At 39.5% G+C, this 21,268-nt stretch overlaps 4 protein-coding genes across 5 annotated transcripts; 2 read left to right on the forward strand and 2 right to left on the reverse strand.

Moving 5' to 3' along the window:
• Positions 1 to 819: 819 nt before the first annotated feature.
• Positions 820 to 10,707, reverse strand: pnpla8 (patatin-like phospholipase domain containing 8). The gene is given in 12 exon segments (XM_044108892.1): positions 820 to 2,304; positions 3,211 to 3,406; positions 5,416 to 5,610; positions 5,801 to 5,858; positions 5,963 to 6,134; positions 6,221 to 6,315; positions 6,892 to 7,043; positions 7,138 to 7,287; positions 7,899 to 8,065; positions 8,118 to 8,538; positions 8,541 to 9,033; positions 10,427 to 10,707. Coding segments are annotated over 11 exon segments (2,190 nt in total). The 5' UTR covers positions 8,850 to 9,033; positions 10,427 to 10,707; the 3' UTR covers positions 820 to 2,029.
• On the forward strand, positions 9,604 to 10,391 carry akap14 (A-kinase anchoring protein 14). Its single transcript, XM_044108890.1, has one exon. The coding sequence runs from the start codon at positions 9,627 to 9,629 to the stop codon at positions 10,128 to 10,130; it is 504 nt and encodes a 167-aa protein (XP_043964825.1). The 5' UTR covers positions 9,604 to 9,626; the 3' UTR covers positions 10,131 to 10,391.
• Positions 10,708 to 13,874: 3,167 nt separating the features above from the next.
• Positions 13,875 to 16,632, forward strand: avpr2l (arginine vasopressin receptor 2, like). Its single transcript, XM_044108888.1, has 2 exons — positions 13,875 to 14,698; positions 15,296 to 16,632. The coding sequence occupies exons 1-2, from the start codon at positions 13,879 to 13,881 to the stop codon at positions 15,373 to 15,375; spliced, it is 900 nt and encodes a 299-aa protein (XP_043964823.1). The 5' UTR covers positions 13,875 to 13,878; the 3' UTR covers positions 15,376 to 16,632.
• Positions 16,633 to 16,732: 100 nt separating this feature from the next.
• LOC122826707 (THAP domain-containing protein 5-like) lies at positions 16,733 to 21,143 on the reverse strand. 2 transcript variants are annotated; one of them, XM_044108884.1, is made up of 4 exons: positions 21,125 to 21,143; positions 20,287 to 20,396; positions 19,669 to 19,855; positions 16,733 to 19,511 (listed from the first exon to the last, which is right to left on the reverse strand). In XM_044108884.1, the coding sequence occupies exons 2-4, from the start codon at positions 20,367 to 20,369 to the stop codon at positions 18,813 to 18,815; spliced, it is 969 nt and encodes a 322-aa protein (XP_043964819.1). In that variant the 5' UTR covers positions 20,370 to 20,396; positions 21,125 to 21,143; the 3' UTR covers positions 16,733 to 18,812. The 2 variants fall into 2 exon arrangements, with proteins under 2 accessions (XP_043964819.1, XP_043964818.1); XM_044108883.1 differs by lacking the exon at positions 21,125 to 21,143 and having other exon boundaries at positions 20,287 to 20,480.
• Between the last annotated feature and the right edge of the window lie 125 nt (positions 21,144 to 21,268).

A 21,268-nucleotide genomic window follows, 5' to 3' on the forward strand; every position in this document is an offset into this window, starting at 1 on the left:
TTATGTATTTTATTTCAAATTTATTTGAGCCAAGGTATAAAACAATGTTACATTCACTTTGGAGATTCCTGCCACGCAGTGCAGCCTGTGGTTCAAATCAGGTTTGTCTGTTTATGAGACAAATTAACTTCATAAAAAGCATGCGCATTTTGATGAAGGGTCTCAAATGTATAATATGCTGCTGTGTAACGGCATAGTGACTTTGCAGTCTACTGCGAGCACTTAGAATGCTGAGGTGAGTGAGTTTTCATTAGTACAGACAGAGCCCTCTTAGTGCAATATGACAATAGGCTGTATTTTAGCAATGAAATTTGTATTTACAAGTTTCCAAAAAGCAAAAGTGCCCACACCAACGTGACTTGTTTTAACTTTATAATATATATATATTTTTTTTAAAGCAATACTGTGGACTTCAAGTGCTAGCTGCAACAGAAAGCTACATAAAAGGGCTGATATAGTTACTTCAACATTTAGGTTTTCTTTTTAAACAAATGTAAAAAAAAAAGGAAGAAATAATAAGAGAAGATCCTTCACTTTTAAATATCGGCAGTTGTTGTGGTTATGATCCATGGTGGCATGTTACTACTGGTGACCATAGCAACGAGGGCAAGACTTGATGTGATGTCAAAGAATTTCACCAAATAATTAGAGTTCAAAACGTGAAGCAGTGAATTTGCAGCTGAAAGAAACGTCAGTTAACCACGGGAAGACAATCAGCGTTGAGTGACGATTTTATTGTGCTGTGTGAAAGTGTGTCAAACATAATAAGCGATACTGTCACAGAGAGTGCCATCAACTCAGATGAGACGAGAAATCAAGTGCGTTTTAATAACAACTTTTATTATTTCATGACATTTTGGATCTTTTTAAAATTCCATTATGGAGCAGAGAAAGAAGGAATCACAGCAAGTTGATGCTCATCGTGTTAAACATGCTCACAATATGAAAGGCCCAAAAGTCGATGCTTCAAGCAGAATAAACATGCTTTGAAAAAATTAAGAATTAGGCCAGTGAATGTATTTGTTTAATTTTCTTCCAAAAATCTACAAAGAGGAACTTAAAGACATTCATGATTGTTTCAAACAGCAATACATTTTCTACCTAGGATAAAAGAAAGGTTATCCTACAAAGTGCACAAGTTTTCTTGTTTTACTTTTGTACAGTGTAGTAATAGGCAGTCCTATTTCAGTTCCCATTGTGCAATCACTTTTTCTTTTACACCCTAATCTATTCAAGTTACCATGGACACAAGCAAACATCACTTACGGGTAGAGATGCACCTATCAGACAGTTCATTGCTGATACCAATTTTCAGTTTTCTTTGCGGTCTGACTTTCTCTAACTGACTTTAACTGACTTTAACTCTAACTTTCTCTATTTCCCTAACTGACCTTCACATGAAAGATAAACGTTCTGCAGTTCCTGCGACCGAGGTAGAAGTTTTGAATTGTATAGAAAATTTCACCATTTCCTTGAATTTTTAAATATTAATTAAGCGCAAGCAGTAGGTCAATGGATCTTTAGAATGTAAATAGCGGGACTTTGTCGTTTTCCTCCATTTAATACACACAAGAAAAAAAGTTCTGACTGATCGGTGCAGCTCTATTTTCAGGCATTTGTTTCACATGTTCAAATTAACACGTCACACATCCACATAATCAGGCCATGAACATGAGTCTCACACATGTATGTTATTTACATTTTCAACGTTCAAGATCAAGTCAACTCATACTTGTACATGGTTTTATTTTATTTTTTTGGGGAAATGCATAATTTTTAAAATCTTACATCAGCCATAATATTGTGTCTATCACACATAGTCCTTTGAAAAAAAAAATAAATAAAATTGTATAACACATTATTTAACTCCACTTCTTTCATCTTAATAATGTAATCAATACAGTTTTTATCCCTGGGTTAATATCATCATTAGCCCATGTAAACGTTTAGGAATGAATCAAATTCCAAATAACAATGTGCCAGAAATGCATTTTCCCCCCACCCCCCTGCCCTTCATTACCTTAAAAACTTACAGTTTGGACACAAAGGGGATTCCCTCGTACATGTTGGCCTTCAGCTTGGCCCACTCGGCCAGCTTCTGGATGGCGCCCTTCTCCTGGCCCAACACGCTGGCCGCCTTCCTCAGCTTGGCCTCGTTGCGCTCGAGGTAGCGATCCCCTTCGCCTTTGAGGAGGTTCAGCTTGTCCTGGCGGCTCTCGTTCAGCGGCACGTCCTCGCTCATGTGGGGGTTGAAGCGGAAGTAGGTGTCCGGTGGCAGCAGGGCGTCCAGCATGGTGTGCACCTCTGAAATAGAAAGTTCACGTTACAGTCAGAAGAGACCCTTAGAGACAAATTTTTAATAAAAGAAAAATTAGAACAGTTTGGAAGATTAGAGACACATTCATTACTTAGGAAAATTATTATGTAACCCAAACTAATTTGGGTTAAATAATAAAATCCAATTGGAAAACTCAAGTGAGCAAAAGAGCGAACACAGGGTTTCTGCAAGTTTAACCAACTCACATTTAAGACTTCAAGTCTGTCATAAATAAAATTTAAGATCTGTATCGCAACAAAAGGGTGCAAACGATGATAAATTGGCAATAAATTTGTACTTGCTGGATGTAAAAAAAAAACAAACCCCAAACCAACGATTAGCTATGAAGAGTATACTAGCAGCTAGTTAGCGGTAGCCTCAACTTCCTCAAGTCACAAAACACAATGAATATGTATGGGGGTGACTCAAACTTTAGGTTGACAAAGTCAGAATATACAAGATTAAATAGTTCTGCCATGACAAAATTTAAGGCCTCTGATTAACAAATTTAAGGAAAAATTGCATTTTTCAGAAAGTAATTTAAGACATTTTAAGGCATTAATTTTAGATTCAAGAATTTTTAACTGAATGTGCGCCTCTGGACAGAAAGTGAAAAGCCGTGCCCAACTTCAACCGCAACTCGATCGCCGTAGGTTTTTAACTAACGTCTGCTGACCAGCTCAGTTCTTCTTCTGATTGGGTGGTGATGTCATCCACCCAATCACACGCAAACAATGCTGTCTTTTCCCCCCCTTTGGAATCTTTGTATTTGGTGAAATCCCATCGGTGGAAACTTGTTCTATTACCTACTGATGTTCTTCATTTGTCGGTAGAAGAAAAGACATCACTGGGTAGCAGCTTTAATCCTTTTTCCCCTGCCACACACATCTTACCTTCCGTATCTGTGGCACTGCTGATGACGTGAGTCAGCTTGGTCTTCAAGCTCGTGTAGTTGGTGCTGTTCGTGCCCACGGTCTCGTACCGTCCCGTCCCCAGAGACAACACGCACTCCAGGGGTGCGTTCGGCCACAGGCACTTACACTCGTGAATGGCCAGAGCCGTGGGGTTGTTGATGAGGAGTCCTCCGTCCTTCAGTGACAGTGGGAGAGATTAAGGTAAAGAATATGCGTGTGTGTGTGTGTGTGTGTGTGGGAGGGGGGGGGGGCTTGAATGCATAGTTTAAATATAGTCCCGGTGACAGATTTCTCGGGATAAATGAGGTGAAGTAGACAGGTTGTCACTGAGCCACACAGCTTTGGGTTAGAGATGTGCTACTCTGGTTAAAAAAAAAATAAAAAATCAGTTTACCCAGAAGTAAACAAGCTCCCTGAAACTAAAATAAGTAAGACATGACCTATATACTGAGTCACACAGCTGTGTTAGTGTGAATTCAGCTTTATTCATGAATTAAACTGTCTCACAGTAATATAAAGTGACTGTATGTTGTGGAAGAAACTGTGGAGCAAAACAAAAATAAGGACAAACTGTTTGAATAAATGGCAGGAAAGATGCAGTACTTTGACTTTATCTCAGGTTCCCCTCCACCCCCCCATCGAATCCGTGCCGAGACCTTTCCCAAGCCCCGACGTACTTCTGATCCAGAGCCAGATAGCGACTACGACTGTGGTTACTTATCTTCCTCCGCACTGCAGGAGGAAAGATTACTTCAATGACTCTGAAGGTGATGTGGAAGTCTGTCAGAGAACTGGAGGTCTTTGTTTCAGTCTGAGTTAGCCCAAAAAGTTTTATGTGTTGATGCTTGTGTGATGGTGTAGAGTCTCAAAAAAAAAAAATAAATAAATAAATAAAAAATCAACATTAATCCCAGCTAGAAATAAAAGTCTAAATCTCTACAGGAAATCCTAGCAATTTTAGTGGCTTTATATCAATTACTGTACCAGAAACTGTATCAGTGAGTGTGTGCACCTCTCCAGTGTGGATATTCTGGCATGATTTTTCTGCGAAATACCTCCGCTAGAGTAGGAGTCAGAGCCGTGGGTGGTAATGTAAGCTCAACCTGCACTGCTCCACAGTGAATGTGGATGACAAATCTACCTCCATCTTTTCTTGCTTGCTGTCGTTCTCCCGAGTTTGCTGGAGAAGAGGGCACGCCCATGCCAACAGGACGAACATAAGGATTCGATACGTGCAGATCGGAATTAGTGAGAAACAGGATTTAATGTAAAGGAAACCACAAGGCCATATGTTGTACTTCTTGTTTCTTGGAAAAGATGAAGGCAAACCGAGAGATTAGGGTCTTTTATTGACCGAAACACAATCAGAGGCCAGCCATACCAGCATCTGCTGTAGGAAACAGCAGAGCAATGGGGACCAAGCTAATTTAGCTTAAGTAGGTTATCAAAAAGAAGCTAAGCCTCCAGCCTAATTGCTCTCTGATAGGAGAGGCTAAAGATATCTGGCCTAATAATCGAACTTTATAGAATAATACCAGTCTGTTTGGGCAGCTCCCTGAAGGCACAAACATACTCTGACTAAAAGGACTAAAGGGGTAGGAGGACAAATAAAGTGAGCCTTGCAAAAAGGATTCATCCCGCGTTGAATTATTATTATTTTTTTTGTACAATCTGTCATGTTAAACCCCCATAACATCAGTGTTTTAATGGGACAATAGTTGAAGAGGAAGGAAAATTCAACAGAGTTTTCAATTTGCAAATGAAAAACTGAAAGAATTGCTGCTCAGACACCTTTACTCCAGAACCTGCACTGATTTAATCACAATAAAAAAACAAATATTTTGAAAAAATCTGGAAGGGTAAAATTGAACTCGCAGCCCCACTTCAAAGCCAATGCAACACATGGTGTGACTGTCCCTTAACTAAGACGGTCATTAATCAAAGTGACACTGAGTGAACTGGAAGTAATGAAAGAAAATTCTAGCAGCACTAGACTGCATCCCTTTGCAGTCAAATACAAGTCTGCAATATTACAATTAAAAGCCATTACTGAGATACTTTTCTGTACATAATTTTTTCAATTGAGTTCTAGGCAATTGTACAACTTCTTCTTAAACTTCCAAGCCAAAGCTGAACTGAATTTGGCTGGACTGGACCTTGTCAACCCATTTATCAGTGCGGTACCTGATGGAGGTCTTTTCCCAGAACAAATTCCTGGAAGTATCCGGGGGCGGCAGACGAGGCCCGGATGGCTTGCCACATCTTGTGTTTGCAGTCTCCAAGGTAGTGGGACCTCACTCCGGGCATGAGCCTGTAGTTCCTGAATACGTAGGCCTTCAGAGGCAAACCTCTGTTGACAATGGTGCTCACCGCTGCCACCTAGTGGACAAACACAAAACACAGGAGGATTTTGGAAATCAAAACAAAAGAAACCAAGCCCATCTTAGTTATAGAAAAAAGGTTAGAAATTCCAAAAAATACATAAATGTATTACTACTAGTTTTAAGAAACAAAATAACAATAAAATCTCTATTTACTGAAAAAAAAAACAAAAAAAACAAACACTTACTTTGGGGCAGTGTGGGTCCCTTGCACTCTCAATCATGCGGCCCTCACCCATACGTTCCCTACAGGAAAAACAAGAGATCGCAAAACAAAGACAGCATATAAGCTATTCCAGTTAAGAATGATCCACAAACTGTAAAGAGTAGCTGGACAGAAAGAGACTAACTTGAGGATGGTTTCCCACATCTCGCTGTCATAGAACGCGTGGCTCCAGCCCATCTTCACTGTTCCAACGATGACGTTCTGTTTGAAGATGTCTGAGCCCAGCTTTCTGTACATATCCTCGCACTCTTCTAAGGGGATCTGGAAAATCCCCAGCATGAAAGCCAAAATGGCACCTGTAGCAAAAGAAAAAAAAAAATTTAAACAAATAATAAGTGTTAATTTGATCAAATAGTGGTTCTAAAAGGCGAGCAAAGCATACCAGTGCTGACTCCGCAGATGTAGTCGAACAGCTGATGGATGCGTTTTCCAGTCAGGTCTTGCAGCTTATGAAGAGTCTGGAGGGCCAGCAGTCCTCTGCAAACCCAAATACAAACTTTATATTTTAAAAGTATAACAAATGTCAGCTTTTTTTGTTTTTAAACCAACATACAGAGAGCAAGAGCTACATGCCTCTTTAAAAATTTTCCAGCTGTAACAAAAAAAAACAAAACATGTTCAATAATGTTTGTATTGCACAGCTAAAATGAAAAGTTAATGCTTCTGTTTATACTTGTACATACAGCCTAATTTCCCAATAGGATTGTACTCTGTCTATTACTATAGAATAGAATTTATGCCTGTCGACTGAAATGAAAATGACATTAGGTTGGTTTGGTGTATGCGTTAATTAGGCTGCAAGTTTTGGTTAAAACATCAAATGATGAGCCATTTTCAGTTTTCTGACAACAAAAGACTTTTTATAGTACATGTCCTATAATTTAAAAGACTTTGAAATGTGTTTCATTAGCATTTCATGTTCAATAAAGGAACAGAGTAACTGTTTTCACAAAATATTCCAAAAGTTGCAGCGTGTATCTTCAGATTAACAATATGGGCATCTGTTGCAAAAAGCATCCATGCTTTTCTATTTCAAAAAATAAAGAGTCGTACCTTGTGCCTCCTCCATCTATGGTCAGCACCCTAATTCCTCTGCCTTTGACCGGGTCTGTGTAGCCAACCAGCGCCAGAGCTTCCCTAACAGCCGCCTGAAGGGAAAGGTCCCTGGCCTGGCGCAGTCGCAGCAAGCACGGCAACAGGTTCTCCTAAAAGACACAGTGATAAGAATGTAAACCCAACAACCATGTGGCAGTGAAGCAAACTGCACGAATCGTCAGAAAGCTTTGTGTCCAAGCCGACCTTGACTGCCACGCCCCGAGTCTCGGGAAACTCCAGGAGGTGAAAGCTGAGCTCCTCCACTCGAGTGGAGAGGAGCTCCACGTCGGAGACCCTCTGCAGACCCTTGACCAGGGCTCTGGTCCTGTTGTCCACGCTCACTCTGGCTATTATCTGACAGACAAATAAGAAAAAAACTAAATAAACACCACTGTGAGACATGGGGATGGTAAATCAAAATCAAATCAAACTTTATTTGTATAGCACATTTCAGCAGCAAGGCATTTCAAAGTGCTTTACATCAAGTCAAACACAAAAACACAATGCAACATAGAATCAACAATAAAAACACAACATCAAGTCAGATTAGGTCAATAAATTTGCAATTGATTACGTTTCAAATACAACTCTAAACAAGTGGGTTTTTAGTTGAGATTTAAAGGAAGTCAGTGTATCAGCTGTTTTACAGTTTTCTGGAAGTTTGTTCCAGATTTTTGGTGCATAGATGCTAAATGCTGCTTGGTAGCATCATGTTGTGTGTGCTTTTTGTTTAACAAGGAAAAGCTGCAAATTGAATGCTGGGAAAACCTATTAGAGGCTTCAAAAGACCTGAGACTGAGAACCAGAAGTGGAAAGAAAATATTAAACATATAACCAGCTACTTAACAAAAAAAAGGGAAAAATCATCCCCCTGTAAGTGTACAACCTGGTAGACATAAAAGACTTTAACAGAAATTGCAATTTTGTTCAACACATGACAAAAAAAATCTTTGCAATAACTTTACCTTTTCCCTTTGACTTAGCAGCTGCTGCCGCTTTGCCTTTTCAGCTTTTTCCTCTTCACCCTCGGTCTTCTCCACTGCTTTGTCCTCTGTGCGTTCATATTGGTCTCGATGTTTGCAGTTTTCTGTCAAGCGTGAAACGCTCGGATCGCCCAGAGGTAATATATTAACTTGACATTAACAAAGACACAGCGGGCAATGTAGCTCCGGGAAATGATGGACAGGAGAGACTGGGCCGACTACGACAGGTAGTGGGGACAAAGCCTTTTTTGGGGATTTATTATGAGGACACAGCTGTGCTCTCACCAGCGTGGGTAGCAGCGGCGGTGGTCTCTTCAGCCCGACTGGGTTTTTCTGAGGGTAGAGAGGTAGCGGGCGCTTCGACACTCTTGGTCTCAGAGACTGGAGACAAAACAGGAATGGGTTCCGTTGTTCTCAGGGTGGTGACATGCGGAACGGGCTCCGAAAGATGCTTTCTGTTCTCTCCATCTTCTCCCTGTGTGTTTGGACCAAAGTAACTGTTGATGTGGTTGGATAGAGTCTTGTACGTCTCGTCCATATTTGTGGACAGAGCTGCTGGGTGAAACAGCTGCCTGGTTTGCTTTGCCACAGTTGAGGTGGAGCTCAGAGCGGCTACTTAAAAGAGGTATCTGTAAGCCAAGTAGACATAAAGACTTTAACAGAAATTTTTTGGGCAACGAAAGGCTTCTCTGCAACTTGCTCCCTCTGCTCATCTGCCTCCTCCACTGCTCCATTTGTCCCACCTGCCTTCTCCTTCATTCCTCCAGAAGAGGTGTCATTAGCACTGACGCGCTCAGCTTTGAGTGGCGTTTTCTCAGGGAGGGCACCGTTGGCTGCGGCACCACCAGGTTTGAAGCGGGAGAATCTGGAGATGAGGTCCGTGCCTCCCACTGCCTTGGTGACGCTGTCGATTGTGGACCTGAGCCGTGACATGCGTCTGATGACCCTCTGGGAACATTAGGGAGAAGAAACTGGGGAGAAGAGCAGAGGCTAAAATATTTGTTTGGAATGATCCGGCATCCTGGCAGGTTTGTCTTCCATGATCTATGGTTGCTTTAGCTCCATTTTTAAAAGGAAAAAATTATTTGCACTGAAAGTTTCTGCTAGCCTTCACTTCCTGTAAGAAAAAAAAAAAGAACATTTTATTATTGTTGTTACACCAATAAGCCACCAGATGATTCTACAGTATTGGTGTCTCTTGACGGAAGACCATTCAAAAAGTAAAACCTTTATTAATCGCTCAATTATAATAACCAAACTTTTACATTTTTTTTCGGCTTTAGTGCAATTTATTTCTCAGTAATCCAACAGGAAAGACACAAGGGGAAAAAAAAGAAGAAAAAAAATAATGCGGCGGTAAAGGAACCAAGGGCAGGAGTCGAACTCGGGCCGCCCGATCAACCCAGTGTCCAACACCCCATAATCACCGAACTTAATAGAAAACAAAAAACAAGTTGTGTGATGCATCTTTAAAATAAATGAGTTCCACATTTAGAAATTAATTGTTGTAAATAAAATAAAGAAAGTAAATTTGCATCTATATAGTTTATATACTTGTATTGTTGTTACATAAAGAAGTCCGAAGAGAGAGACGTGTTATACACTAAGTATTAACGTTACAACAGCAGGTAGCCACTAGATGGCTGTATTTGACTTAGCCTTCTTCAGTAACCATAGTAACCGCTAGCACAACAAGACTGCAACAACGAGATGGAGCGAGATCTCCCTGGAACTAACGAGCCAGCTGAGCTCACCTTACTTATAAAATCATTGCGGTTTGAGAGACAGTTAAAGGAGGAACTTGAAACCCCGCCGGCCAGTATGATGGACAGAACTGTGTGGGGTTTATGCAGAGACTTCACCATCAGAGGGGGGCACTTTAAGATTGAGGCATATATTAAAACCTGGGATATCCAACCCGTTTGGGTCTACAACGTGGACTATTTCGGCTTGGAACGGGACAAGGACTGTAAGATCCACCTCTACAGGGCCCTTTTCATGGCCCCTACGGCCGGAAAACCAATAGGGGACAGAGTCAGCATCTACTTCGCGATGGAAATATCAAAAACCGAGCTCGAAGCTCCGGTGGAAGTTCGCTTCATTCTCGAGTCCAGGCGGCTCATACACACTCCGGGGAGGAGCAAGTTCAGTGAGAAGTGGTTGACCGACATTACCGAAACCAAGGATTTATTCCAGAGAATGATGGAGTCATAAATCACATGGCCACCGTATATAACATTCAGTTATATAACAGGCCCTGTGTATGGACTTTGAGCTTGTTTTTTTTTTAAGTCTCAGCTGAAACGACCGCACACCTGTTAAAAACACACCTGTGTTTGATAAAACTGTAACAACGCACTGGCGATTGAGAGTTCGTTCAGAGGCAGCTCAGTAAAAGGACGTGTTGGCTTACCAAATAAAGCATACTGAATAGCAACATAATCCTAAGAGTCTGTGTCGGCGAGTGAAATTGTACTGGTTAAAAATGTGTATATAAATTTTCTTCTTACCTCGTGAATCCTAAAGAGGGTTTTCTGGAATATTTCATTGATTGCAGAGCTAGTACTTTCTGCCTCCACCTAAGCTAGCTGTGAATGATAAACAGGAAGTGGAACGCTGCTCTACTTTAAGGGAGCCAGATAAAATAGACATCACTGCCACCTACAGCCCTGGAGGGAAATTAAACAAAAAATGGCCACTGCATTGACAATTCATTTAAGGAATGGCAAAATACTGAAGCTAGAAAATTTTAGAATTAGTGTGGAAAATTTTACAACTACTACAGAAAATGTATTACAGCCAGTATTGGATAGAATACCTTCACTTGATGATATTTGTGGATATAATGTTCAATGTCGTCTCCACTTCCTAGTGTATAGAAAAATTTAAAGAAAACCAGAAAATATATTATATATTAATATATAAAAAATTCAGTGGACACCAAAATATGAGAATCTTACTGCTTCATTTAGCTTTTTACCCTAAAATTGGAATACTTCAAATAAAAGTAACAGTAAATATTAGAAAAAGTGTTGGATTTAAACATTCCAAATGAAGCCGTTTTACATATTCAATATTGTAAATAAACACAAACAGTAAAAATGTACTCATTTTCTCATGTGTTTTGTTTTTGTATTTGTTATTTTTTTATGTTTAGGGGTTGCCTGTTGAGTCAATGACTTGAACTTTGAAATGGTTCAATTCATTTCTATGAATGTCAAAGAGATACTTCTCACAAATTTTGGATATTTACAATTTACAAAGTAAATTTCATGTAAAGTAAAGATCTGACTATTACCATACTCTATAGGCCATAGTTGTGTACTAGGAACCTTCTCTGCCTTTTTAGCAGTTAATTTCAACACATTTTAAAAAATATGCAGTTTAAAAAAAAAAAAAAACAACCAAAGTATTTGCCTTACACACATATAAACTCCAATGATATGTTACTCTTTGTCCATAAAGTTTGGAAGATTTTCCACAAGGCTTAAGAATGGGTTCATGTTTTTGTTGTTGTTCTTCTTCTTCAATAAGTGCATTGGTGAGGTCAAACACTGATGTTGGACAAGAATGATAGTAGATAGCCTATTTAATATAATATAATGTATGTATTTTAGATTTCACAAATTGGTAGAAAGGGAATGGAATGTAATTTGAAATGCTTTAAAATGCTTTAACAATAAGAAATTATCACGCAGTAAAGGGAAAAAAAATTGAAATTATGATGTTTAGTGCTAGGAAAAATTTTAATTTACATGTATGCAGCTAACAAAAATTGCTGAAATCAAGCACTTTTAAAACTATATGCTTTTAACCATTCAAATTCTTTATTTGCTTCTTCAATGATAAGAAATAGTGTTTTGAAAATTAGGATAAGTCAAGAATGGACACAATCTTTAAGGTTCATAAAATAGAAATAATTCATATTCTCACAATTAGAGCTTAATGTAATCACAAATTATTTCCACTGAATTTTTTTTCCTGGTCCTTGCCCATCCCTTTGTTAATACTGGTATATATTGAATAATATGAGCCATATTATCCAATGGAATCTATATTTTAAACTAAGAACAATAGGAAGTTGGGTTCTCTGTGGGTTACAGTACATACAAGGCAAAAAATAAATAAATAAAACAACATAACCCAGAAAATAAGCAGCAGATTTTTGTACAGTAGGAAAAATCCTTGTTCTAAAGCTCAAAATTACACATAATGATTTCTTGGCATGAAACAGGAAATTGCTGTAAGGTCTCTGAGGTGTTACTCATTTTGCATGTCCTTTTGTTTCCCGCATTTTCTTCCTAATTTGAGAGATTCACACAGATAAATTGCCAGGCAAAGGTAGATGCAAAGACTAAACACACCGTGTTCAAGAAGCAAATTTCTGAAACCTTTCTGCTTATCAATTTACTTCTTTTATTTTTTTCAAAAACTTAAATATCTGCTTTAGAAAATTGCAGAGATTGATTCCCCGAAAAGGCACTCCATTCTGTAAAAGGGGTGTGTTATGTGTGAATAGCTTGTAAAAAAAAAAAAGCTCTTTGATTTATTGATTTTCAGAGAAAAAGCAAAGTTTGAGGTAAGTTCTTAGAAACTAAAATCAAAAGTAAACAAGAGAGGAGAGAAGCAATGCAAGAAAGAAAGAGAGAAAGAGAAAGAAAGAGAAAGAGAGAGAGAGAGAGAGAATGCAAATCCTTCATTCACAACACCAACCTGCCATGAAATAGAGTATAGATCAAGAGTCATTTGTCATGAGTGGAGAGTCACTGCTCCTTAGTGACGGTGACTGAATTGAGTTTCAGGCTTCTCAGTAAAGCCGGCACAAAACAACAAAAGCTCACGTGGTTGAAATGTTCAAGTAAATCAAGACCTTTAGTCGTCTAATCAAAACAGATTAAGGGTCAAGTTGTAAAATGCAATAAAGAAAGTTGGATAAAAAAACAGATTAAGACTAGATCCCAGTTGACTCTTTAATGGAAATCTCTAATCAAGCATTTCCTTAATGGAAAAGCTAACTCTCTGTCGCTCAAGGGTCATAATTATTTATAAGAGAGGACGAGAGGGGGATTTTATATGAAACAAACACCACGTTGTGTGTTACTGTAAAGGAGGAGGAAAAGTATTCAAAAATGTAACGAGGTGAACAAAACACTGCGGTATTTGGCCATTTTTACTCTCTGTTCATACAAACCAATTGCGCTAAACAAGTGAAGAGCCACGGCTGAAAGTAATAGATTAGAGGACCAGTTTGCAGATAAGTGCACCATCACTCTGTGGGGAAGATTTTGTTCAGTAGGCACAGGGGAGCTTCTCAGTAGTTGTTGGAGAAGATGGATTCGGGTAAATACAGAGAATAAAACCTGTCAGAGGCTGCAAAACACCTCAAACCCGGGCAAAGGTTCACCTTACAGCAGGGCTGCACAAAGAGCCGTGTAGATCAGAGGGTGTTCATGTGTCAGAATGGTCCAGTCAAAGTTCTGAATAAAATCTAAGAGAATGTCAGGCAAGACTTCACATTTATGTTGCTTTCCATCCAAGCTACATAAATTCTGTGTCTAGATGTGCAAAGCTGACAAAGACAAAAGCATGTATTTTGTTTTGCCTTCCACTTAATTACACACTACTTTGTGTTCATCACGCAGTCCCTATGAAATACATTCTATAAATATGGACTTTTTTGTAGATGGTTAAATAATGTTTGTTACTCTCAAATAAATCGTGATTATTTAAAACATTTATCTCAGTGTGTGTGTAGTATTAGCGATAACATTGACATTAGTCATACTTCAGCCCCCCTCCTCCCTTCTCTTCTCACAGTCATCGCTGACACCTGCGACGCGTTTCGTTTGTGCTTCGGCAAAAAGGCAAAATCCCATTTTTTAAAAAGAGGTTACTGATTTCAAGCCACTTGGGAACGACAATATATATAAATATATACATATATATTTTTTTCTCAGTCTAAATGGATCCCAGCAGCAGCAGTAGTCCTACGATGGCAGCAGATGAAGACGAAGCCGTCCGTTTTGCGCTCCTCAGAGCCGGAGTTCTGGGGTTAATTTTTGTGTTTGCCACATGTGGCAACCTTTTCTTCTTGGTCACCCTGTGGAAGAGGAGGAAGAGGAACTCGCGGACGCAGCTTTTCCTCTTGCACCTGTGTCTAGCGGATCTGGTGGTGGCTTTTTTCCAAGTCTTGCCGCAGCTTTCCATGGAAATTACGCACAGGTTCCGCGGGACGGACTTCCTCTGCCGCCTCGTGAAGTACTTGCAGGTGGTCGGGATGTTCGCCTCCGCCTACATGATTGTGGCCATGGCTATTGACCGCTACCACGCCGTCTGCAAGCCCATGGTCTCCTTCCTGGAGGGCTCCTTCAGGAGGTACATCTCCATAGGCGCAGCGTGGCTCATCTCCCTCGTCTTCAGCGCCCCGCAGCTCTTCATCTTCTCCCTCCAGGAGGTGGAGGTGAACCTGTATGACTGCTGGGCGACGTTCGTCGAGCCCTGGGGGAGCAGGATCTACATCAGCTGGATCACTCTGGCAGTGTTCGCGCTGCCCGCGGTCATCTTGTTGTTTTGCCAGATGAGGATCTGCACAACAATCTACTTCAACATGAAGAGGAAGGCTCTGCAGTCGGGGCGCGCAGGCACGAAGGGGGTCTCCAACGCAATGCTCAAGACGGTGAAAATGACTTTTGTGATTATAATGGCGTACTCGGTGTGCTGGAGCCCCTTTTTTGTCGTGCAGCTGTGGTCGGCGTGGAGCCCAATCAGCGCGCCTACGCAAGGTTGGTTTCAGCCGGGCTGGATGTAGAATGTGGGCCCCTGGGCTGGAGCCGTTCTTGAGTGCACTGTTCACTTAAGTTTGTGACCTGGATTCATTCTGTTTAAGCTGTATTTCCAAAAATAGATATCGCTAGTGCGTTTTTCTTCCACTCAATTTTACATTAGTGTGCTTAGTTGCAGTAGTGTGCGAAGGCGGGCTCTTTTTTTTTTTTTTTTTAGCACTTTTTGAGGCTTTCTCTCAGTGATGAGCGGTGTCAGCTCGATAACAGTCAAATCAGCAGACTTCGCCATAAACATGACAACATGACATTTCTGTCTTAAAATAATATCTTATTGATCTTATGTAATATTCAAATTGTCTAAGGCTCTGCTGAAAGAAATCTCTGCGTAATGAATCTATACATTACTTTTATATACATTACTTTTATTATTACGTGATTTAAATAATCTTTTAAGAATGTTCTAGTGCCTGTAGTAGCTACAACATGCTTGTCGTTCCATCAAACAGGAAGACGACCTGCAGCAAGTGCATAAAGACTCCCAGGTTGTGAGTATGACATCAGTGTTTCATCACATTTATTTATTTTTTTATCTTGCAGGTCCCATATTTTCTATTATCATGCTGCTCGCCAGTCTCAACAGCTGCACAAACCCTTGGATATATCTCTACTACAGCTGAGAAAAAACCTCAAAGAAACTCTCAATTGAACATCATAAGAAAACGAGAAATAATTAACAAGATTTCTACAGATTCCTACCTGTGACGACTGAGCTGAAGCGATCCTTTGTTGAACTGCATGGAGAAGACTTTGAGGAAGAAAAGCACATCTGTTTGTGCTCTCTGTTGGCAAAAAATATCCTCTCGCTCCTTTGTACAAAAGACAGAGGTGTATACTTAGCAGACTGCGGGGAAACCGGCAAAGGAACAGAACACAAATATATTCAAACAGGGTTTATCTTTTCAGAAGGCGCTGCAGTGACTGCATGGGGGATTGTCTCCAGCTGGACCAAGATGAAACAGAAATGAGCAATCAGAGACATAAACATTCGGGGGATTTTTATTCATGTCAGTGTGAAGCTGTGGGTAAACAGGACATGTGGAGGCTGGGAGTAGAAACAGGCATGTTAAAATTCAGTTTTCAGACATAAATGAAAATAAATTGTCACATCTAGAAAGTTGACCTTGCAAATGTATTTTAATTTCAGTTTTTCCCAGTTGAAACAAAATGAAGTCTTACTTGACTTCATTTTGGTATGAAACAAAATGAAGCTTTCAGCTAGAAAACACCATTCAGACTTTGTCTGGGTCAAGACAATACGCTATTAAATAATTGATATTTTCAACATCTTTCATGATTACTAGAAAACCTGAGATTTTTTTCTGTGAGCATTTTAGCCAGTTTGTATGTTTTGCTATGGTTGACCCCTAACAGTAAGTGACATCACATACATTCTTAGCATTAAACTGTGTTTACGTCGTCCCTGCATATAAAACCGGTGGAGGAACGTGAGCTTTGACAGTTTTTGCTTTCAGATTGTCCTTCCTCTTGCTCTTACTTCTACATACTTCAAAGTGCTTTGTCTTTAAGGTTCACTGTTTGTTTAACCAAGGCAAAGATCTGTATTTTTCTGAAGTCAAATCAGGCATAATTATGAGTCATAGTTTCTTAAACCTACATCCCCCACAGGATGATTGAATGTCCTTTTGTAGGAGAAATGTAGATTTCGGTTTACAACGTAGGCATGACTTCTTTTCCTGCAGCTTCACACTTCGCCAGACTGACTTTATTCCCATTTTGAATATGAATTACGTTCTCTTTTCCATTCCAGCAAAGCCTAGTGCAGTAGTTTGCCTCGTGTTTTCCCTTGCACCTCACAAGCCCATCCATGTCTGCCAATTTGCAGCAGCCCGTCAACAGGACGTGCCCATTAGTGCGTATGCCGTGGCTGTGTCACCATATAAATGATCTAATTTGCCGTAGAAATTCCCGTCAAGACGACACAGAGAAGAGACATGCCCATTTCGAAACACATGCTGACGTTCACGTCAAGTGAAAAAAAATAAAGGAAGAAAAAAGAAAGATAAGAATGTTCCTGAGAGCCCGTGGCGCTTTGTTTTATATCTGCTTCAAATAAGATTAACTATCTGATGCAGCCAAAATACAACTGTGACTAACTCAAAGCCCGAGGGTGGAGAAGTGGGAGATAAATCCTGCTGCAGGTTTGTGCTCATGTAATTGCATTGTATAAAACCATCACTACAGACTTAATGGGAGGGGGAAGAAGGGGAATTCTGAGAAGCCCATTTTTAAAGGAATACAGCAATTTATTTCAAAAAGGCCGGAATATGAAAGCATAGTAGTGACAGTTGATGAGACGTCCTTTGTCAGGCAGTGTTCACCCTTTGCTTCTTTTAGCTTTAGCGATGATGCACATCGGCCTCATTTCGAAGTCCACTTGCAAATTTTTGAAGGAAAATTTTAAGTGAAGGATACAGAAAAGAAAATACTTTTATGATGCATCCTAAAAGATGTTATTACAGCAGACATGGCTGTCAATATATTCAATCCAGGCTTTTGATTATTTGTAAACCCACTTGCAATTTCTTCCGTCAAAAGTTTTTCCAAGTTTTCCAAGACCTCAGCTTGACCTCAGCAAATCCTGTTAGCTGTTTTTTTCATTTATTTTTCTACCTAGTCGAATTGCAAACAGGCGGAAACTGCTTCCTGGAAAAGCCTCGCTATCTTCTTATGGCCTTGTCATGCTTTGTGGGCATCAATTATTCAAATTTCCAAAGTGTTAGTCAGACGCTTGGGGGCGCACTAGTGACTGCTGATTGAGCAGATGCAATGTGACAAGAAAGAGTATTTATACCGGATTTATAAACACCTGTGTCTTAAACATTGAGAAAAACATGCAAGAGAAAAAAAAATCTAAATAATTCATTCTTTTGACTAGTTTTTGTGCCAACTTGTCACACCAGTTGTTTTATTAAAAAAATAGTAGCACACCACTGTGGTCAAAGGATTTGTGATACATCGGCTGTTCCATTAAAAATTACATCCCCAAAAAGTGGGCCAGAAAAAATGAGATTTTTCATATCAAATTTCCGCAGTTTTCTTAGCTTCCAAATTACTTGATTGACAAGTTTAATATAAAAAGACAACTTAACTTAAATGTACACTTAACGAAAGTAAGCAATTAAGGAATTAACAGTTGTTAATCTACAAATATTTCAAATCCCATCGGCCCATCAAAACCTTCGTTAGTGCTTGAGCTCAAGATTTTCAAGATAATTATTCCTACAATGCTCGAGACTCGATGTGGTAGGTGAAGAAAGAGGTGAAATGGTGGTCACTATGGTGACTAGAAAGGAATAAAAGTGTGGAAAACATTTTTACATTTCTCCATACTCTATTTTATTATGATTGATAGTCATACAGACGTGAAAAGTGGTGAATAGTTTTCCGAACGCCACACGGAAAGCCTGAAAAATTGATGACTACAGTATGGGGAGGATTATGAAGCTGAATAGCCAAAATGAATTTAAATCATCTTGTAGATTGGTGGCAGGTTGTAAAATGAAATTTAGGACCATTCAGAGAAAAAGTGAAATGTGCAGTTCACATTTAAAAATAGATACGTTAATAAATTAGAATATGTGTCCTGATTAGGCTCATTTGTCAGGATAAAAGTACCTTTTGAAAATTGACAACATTTAAGCAGGTATAAAGCATATTTTTCATTATGACTACATTTTTATATTAAAAATGTTTTTTTTTTTAATTGGTCTGATATTCTATTTTAATTTTAAATGTCAGCATAATTAACAGATATAAAGACTTTAAAACATCCATCTGTATGTAATTATTATTATAAAATGTTTTACTAAGCGATAATGTTCTTGAAATAAATGGCCTTTTCAAAAATATTCTAATTTGTCCAATAGGCCTGTACAGCTGTTAAGCAATGAAAATGACCACAGTGCCACCACGTGGACATCATCAGACCTGCACATATAGTAGCATGTTGCAGAAGCTGTTTCACCCAAGACAAATAATTGACCAAAATTAGCTGCAGAAAAAGCAATAATAACACAAGTCAAATGTCTAAAGATCAGAGTAAAATAGATGATATATAATCTTCTAAAATTTTCTGCTTCTCTTTAAAAACTGCCCCATCCCTCTTCAGGAGTGAAATCTCATTCTCTAAAGTGTGGATTTTAGCCACAGTGCTCTCCTCTCTACGGTCCAGTTCCAAGATCTTTGCGTGCAGATTCACGATCTTACTCCACAACTCGTCTTTGTCGGTGTCTGGTCTGCAGTACGAGTGTTCGTGAACCAAAACATGCTCTCTGTCGCTGGGCTCAGTCTCCTCTGCAAAACTCCCCAGAGATTTGTCTCTCATCGATCCCACAGGCACAAAACGAAATGTCTGGCTCTGGTCTGCTGCAAAAGAAGCACAATGTGCATTGCTGGAGTGAGGGCCTAGTGTCTCGCAGCACAACACGGTCACAATCGAGTCAGTTTGCTCTTCGGAGCACATCGCCGGAGTGAGGCAGGGCATTGCTGAAACTCCACTGTCACCTGTTACCTCGCAGACAGTAGTGTGTGTCTCAGGTAGACTTGACTGAGAAGTGATCTCTGATTCTTGGAAGAGAGGGACTTTGAGCAGCATCGCAGACTCTTCTTTAACAGGTGGGTGCATTTTTCTCAAAATGAGAGGCATCCTAGTGGTATCACGCTCAAAGTCCTCAGCTTGTGACGGGGATTTGGCTTTAGGACTTCTCTGAAGGGTAACCTTGTCTTCACATTCCTTGGATGAAAGAGAGTACTGCAGTTAATTCACAGCAATGCAACACACGTATCTGCTGTGGATTCAGGATAGAAAAAAATATAGCTGCAGTGTTAAACATCTGTAAACTCAAACAAATTTTCTTTAAACATTTTCTTTCATGGAGGTTACTACATACATTCTCAACTGAGGGAAAAAGGGTGGGAAAAGCTGTATTCTTCAGATATCGGATACCCCAGCGAATATCAAAGCAGTCCTCTGTGAAGTGCTCGCTGCAGAGATACTGATGCCGACTTGGGGTCCACTCCCCCCGCCTCATGTTGTTTACCCATTTTTGGAGCCTGGTCTTGTCCTGCAAGGGAAAACTATGCAGAAGGAGAACAATAAAGGATATTAATAATTAACCTGAATGAAAGATTATTGTGAATTATGAAACTGAACTGAAATTGAACTGAGCCTCTTAGATAGTTAAACACACTATACACCTTTCTCCCCTTTCATAATAAGTTCATTTTGACTAAATGACACTTTACCTTAAAATGTCAAAACAAATCCAGAAACTGATTGCATGTTATATCAATGTGATCTATTGTATTCTTATCAGGTTTGATGGAGAAAGGTTTTGCATGCAGCTTTAAAGATGAGTAATATTAAGCAATTCCGTTACTCCTAGTAGTTTATTTCAGTCTAGCACAAACATGAACCTGCCGTACCGTCACTATAAGCAATTTATAACGGTGATGGTAAATGCCTGATTAAAATAGCTGAGAAAAAACTATGCAAACAGAAAACTTACGGATAAAAGCTGATTTTCTTGTCTTGTTTTGATGAAGTCCCTCCACGGTTTCGACAAAGCTTTTCTGCGCAGTATCGTGGCATCTCCTCTGTGAAGCCGCATGGAAACACCTTGACACAACACGTTTAAGGATATTTTTAACGCGAAAAATCTCGAAAAAGTCTACTTCCGGTATGCTGTGCGAATGGCGGAGGTGACGTTTATTTATTTATTTAGCCAACACATTGAGTTGAATCCTTCACCATCAGCCGGCGTGATGATTGGAGTGGAGTTGAAGGAGTTTCTTAAATGGAGGGAAAACGTCCAGAGAATACATGTCTATTTGTTGTTACAAATTAAAAAGTTGACTGATTAAAAATTTGTTGAAAATGACGCCGACATCGGCGCATCTTGAATGGGTATGCGTATTCCCCAGCTGAAACGGAATGTGAAATTGTCAGCTAACTACAAAAATCCGGGAAGTCTAGTTCTGTCTCGCCGGTTGACAAATCGTGCGTACCCACCGCACAGTTACTCAACAGATGCGCATTAAAACATTTACATGTAAAAATATGGATTGAAAAATCCAAGCAAATGTAACAAAATAAAAAAGGGCTTAAAGACAGAAACTATACTAGTTGTCTAATTCCTCACCGAAGGGAGAAAGGGTGCAATACAATATCTAACAAGAAAGATTATAAACGTCAAAGTTTTATTCAAAAACATATTTAAAGAAAAAGGCTTAGGAATATTACAAATATAAGCTAAATAAAATTAAGATGTATAGTCTGTTAAATAAGATGTTTGACTTTACCTAATCTAAAGTTAGCAACGGAACCCAAACACGGAAGGAAAAAACCTGTAATTATCTTTTCATACTGCTACTCTTTTTCAGACTCCTCTCAGTCAAGTCCCCTGCTCTCAAACCTCCACGTGCGCAAAATTCCCACCAATCACAGCCTTCAGAGTCAGTGTGTTCAGTAACGGACCAATAGGAATGCGA

The sequence above is a fragment of the Gambusia affinis genome, linkage group LG23 (genome assembly GCF_019740435.1).
Source record: "Gambusia affinis linkage group LG23, SWU_Gaff_1.0, whole genome shotgun sequence".
NCBI classification, from domain to species: Eukaryota; Metazoa; Chordata; class Actinopteri; order Cyprinodontiformes; family Poeciliidae; genus Gambusia; species Gambusia affinis.

What these genes read in the sequence shown, in the direction of transcription:
- akap14 (XM_044108890.1), top strand. Translation starts at nt 9,627, where the DNA reads ATGGAGCGAGATCTCCCTGGAACTAACGAGCCAGCTGAGCTCACCTTA.
- avpr2l (XM_044108888.1), top strand. Translation starts at nt 13,879, where the DNA reads ATGGATCCCAGCAGCAGCAGTAGTCCTACGATGGCAGCAGATGAAGAC. An exon ending in AATCAGCGCGCCTACGCAAG is followed by an intron (nt 14,699 to 15,295) that starts GTTGGTTTCAGC and finishes TTTATCTTGCAG; the next exon opens with GTCCCATATTTTCTATTATC.
- LOC122826707 (XM_044108884.1), bottom strand. Translation starts at nt 20,369, where the DNA reads ATGCCACGATACTGCGCAGAAAAGCTTTGTCGAAACCGTGGAGGGACT. An exon ending in AAGAAAATCAGCTTTTATCC is followed by an intron (nt 19,856 to 20,286) that starts GTAAGTTTTCTG and finishes CCTTCTGCATAG; the next exon opens with TTTTCCCTTGCAGGACAAGA. An exon ending in TTTTTCCCTCAGTTGAGAAT is followed by an intron (nt 19,512 to 19,668) that starts GTATGTAGTAAC and finishes CTTTCATCCAAG; the next exon opens with GAATGTGAAGACAAGGTTAC.